This window comes from Cynoglossus semilaevis, chromosome 7, assembly GCF_000523025.1.
Source record: "Cynoglossus semilaevis isolate Cse_v1.0 chromosome 7, Cse_v1.0, whole genome shotgun sequence".
Taxonomy (NCBI): domain Eukaryota; kingdom Metazoa; phylum Chordata; class Actinopteri; order Pleuronectiformes; family Cynoglossidae; genus Cynoglossus; species Cynoglossus semilaevis.
The window spans coordinates 12,999,882-13,003,032 of record NC_024313.1 but is presented as its reverse complement, the minus strand read 5'-3'; the positions used below and the strand labels follow the sequence as shown (position 1 = coordinate 13,003,032).

General features: G+C 42.8%; 1 protein-coding gene across 1 annotated transcript in view; it reads left to right on the top strand.

The window, feature by feature from the left end:
* Positions 1 to 2,695, top strand: part of vash2 (vasohibin 2) — a 9,990-nt gene extending 7,295 nt beyond the window's left edge. The window contains 1 exon segment of the mRNA XM_025056818.1: positions 700 to 2,695. Coding sequence (XP_024912586.1) covers positions 700 to 769 — 70 coding nt within the window. The 3' untranslated portion in view covers positions 770 to 2,695.
* The last annotated feature ends 456 nt before the right edge of the window (positions 2,696 to 3,151 follow it).

The following is a 3,151-nucleotide window of genomic DNA, read 5'->3' as shown; positions in this document are numbered from 1 at the left end:
GGGGGGGGGGTGGGTGAGGGGGTTGAGGGGGGTCAGAGCCTGATGATGTTGGAGTATATTTAAGATTGGTGATCTGAGACAAAACCTTTTTATACGATCTGCTGGGTATGATCGGTTTAGAGAGAGAACTGCTGCCCTCTACTGGTTATTAATACCTGACAACTCCCTCTGCATAAAGAGGAAAATAAAAATACAGAGTCTGAATCTGAGAACCAATCAGATCAAAGCTCACATTTGATCAGAGACAAAAAGAGGAAGAAGGCGGTGAGGAGGAGGAGGAGGAGGAGGGGTTAGGGTTAGAATGAGATCAATGAAGAGGAGAGAAGGAGTCGTGGAAGGATTGAGAAAACAAAATTAGGAGACAAGGACAAAAGATGTAGGAGAAAAAGAAGGAGGAGATGAATGAAGGAAATAACAAAGGTAAGGAGAAGGAAATGAGGAAAAACTGAAAGGAAAGAAACAAGGAAGATGATGAGGAAAAGAGGAGAGGAGTGGAGGGAAGGAAGGAAGGAAGGAAGGAAGGAAGGAAGGAAGGAAGGAGTCAGTTCAAGAGGACCAGGCTAGAACTGAACCACTAACCTGGACCAGTTGTTCTAGAGAATGTCAGTGATGGGTAGACGGAGGAGGAACCTCCCCCAGTCTCCTTGGTTCCTCCTTCCTTCTCCTCCTCACGCTGCAGTCTCGTCTCCTGACTTTCAGACCTGCTGCTGTGGACAGGAGACCTGCCGAGCTCAGCACTCTCAACGACGGCTACCAGATCCGCATCTGACCCGTGGATCTAACACCGGACTCCCTGACCCGACAGGAGCCGAGACCTGGCTTTGTTGTCCATGTTGTCCAGTTCTTATCTGGCCCAGACGTCGTCCTTTCACCACGACCTCCTGACAAACACCGACGTCCAACCAGAGACAAATGAGTTCTGAAGAACCAGCGTTCCAGTCTCCGCCAAATGACATCACCATCACTTCATCATCACACAGTGACATCATCACAGTGACATCATCACTCTGTGACATCATCACACAGTGACATCATCACACAGTGACGTCATCACTCTGTGACATCATCACTCTGTGACTTGTTCCTGCAGCTGCTTTAGAGAAAAGTACAAACAGAGATTTTTTTGTTTTTTAATTTAAATAGGTGCTAACGTCGATGGACTCAGAGTTTCAGTATTTGTCGGACCGGGGACCTTCAGACTCGGGTCCAGGTCCAGGTCCAGGTCCAGGTCCAGGTCAGTGGTGGACCACCACTCATATAAAGGGTGGTGTTTTTTAAAGGTTAATTAATGAATCACAACATTTCACATTTTTTCAAACCAAATATCAATTTCTTCTTCTTGTTTGACAAAAACATCCAACGCTCAAACAGAAACACAGTAAAATAATATCATAGATAAGAATAAAAACAATTAGATTAAAATAATGTTCACAAAAACCACAAATATCCAGAACTAAGTGTCAACTTCACAGAGGTTTAAATACGTATCATTATATTTCTGTTCTTAAAAGGTCAGCAGTCAGATTATTACTGATATTTAATTTGATTAAGTATTGGTTTCTCCAGCAGGTGGCGCCCTTGGTGACGCATAGGTTGTCCACCCTCTCTGGGTGTTAAAGTTCAAGAACAGTAAATAGTCATTTTTTATTTTATTATCGGCTGAAGGACGATGACAACGACGACGAAGAAGCACAAAGCTTCCTTCAGTGAACTGTTCTCTGATGTTCTAGGTTTTCTTGTTTTGTCTTGAAGGAACCACAGCTGTTCCTGGAAGATGACGGACTTAAAGTTTCCACTTTGTTTGTTTTTTTAACTTGACAACAAAGATGAGGACAAACTTCAGAGGTCAGTGAAGGTCAACGGTAGCAACTGACCAGTGTTTCTACTCCAGCGCCGTACGTCTGTGCCTGATCGCTGACGTTCTGGAATGTTTTTGACAAATTGTTTCTTGTGTTGATTGTAATTTTTTTATATAAGGAAATGAGTGTTTTTTTTGTTTTGTTTTTTTTTTTGCTGTTTCCACAGCAGCAGAAATCCTGCGATTCTACGTCAACTTGGAGTTCTCCGTCGACCTCAAACAAATTTAGCATTTCTACAAAGGGGTCTTTTTTTTTGGCTGCTTTATGTTGTTTAAAAAACAAAGTCACGAGTGTTAAGCAACAACAGAAAGAGAACCATGAGAAACGATTGGTCGACTGTAGCTACAGCATGTAGCCACACGACAGCTAAAACAAAACAGCAAACGGTTGCAAACATTTTATTATTGTGATTAATGTTATTATTGTTCATGATGTTATTGGGATCGGTGTATTTATGAGTGCTGTCGAGTGTTTGATCTTTTTCCTACGAAATGTGAGCAAAAAGGTGTGATTTTCAATTCCTGTGGAAGATGTGGCGCCCCCTGCTGTCACAATGTCAGCTAGTTTTGATCTGCACCACATGGTATTTTAATAAATGATCTACGTTTTCATTTCGGACTCGGTTAGTTATTCATGGCGTCGGTAACATGAAATTCAACCGGACGCTGTTGTAAAAGCTGGTGGAGGCATTTCCCCAGGTGGCCTGGGTGGCGCTGTGGGCAGAGAGTGTGGTTGAAGGACGTCTCATTCATCAGTTCAGCTGCTGGTGGTGAAGACGACACCGTTTTTATTTTTTTGTTCACAATGTGATTTTAACAAAATAAAAGTTTTAAAGAGAAGGAGCTCCAGACCAATTCTGACCAAATATGTTTTTAGGCCTATACCGCCACCTAGTGTACTACTGACTAGTGACATTTTGAGATAATGCAGCTTACTCCGTAATTCATTTTTTTCCTGGATTTGTATGGATTATTAACCGATTCTCGATGCGTCGTTGCGGCCGTGGACGAAGGTGATGCCGAGAGTAAAAGTCAGGTTCGAAGAGTTCTTTGATTCTGGTTCCTGCACTGATGTGACCCACACATCTGTATTAGAACTGTTTGACTCGTCCCTGTGTGAGTCTGCAGTAAATGGTCTCTGGTCAAGAGGAGTCGTAGGAGTCAGAAGGTGAGGGTTCAACTCCCGAGTCCTGGGTTTCAATGATAAATACTGAACTTTCTGCAGCAGAAACTCAGAGGACGACTGTTTCAGTCGTGTGGTTGTGTTTTATTATTAGTAAATAAAACAGAGGA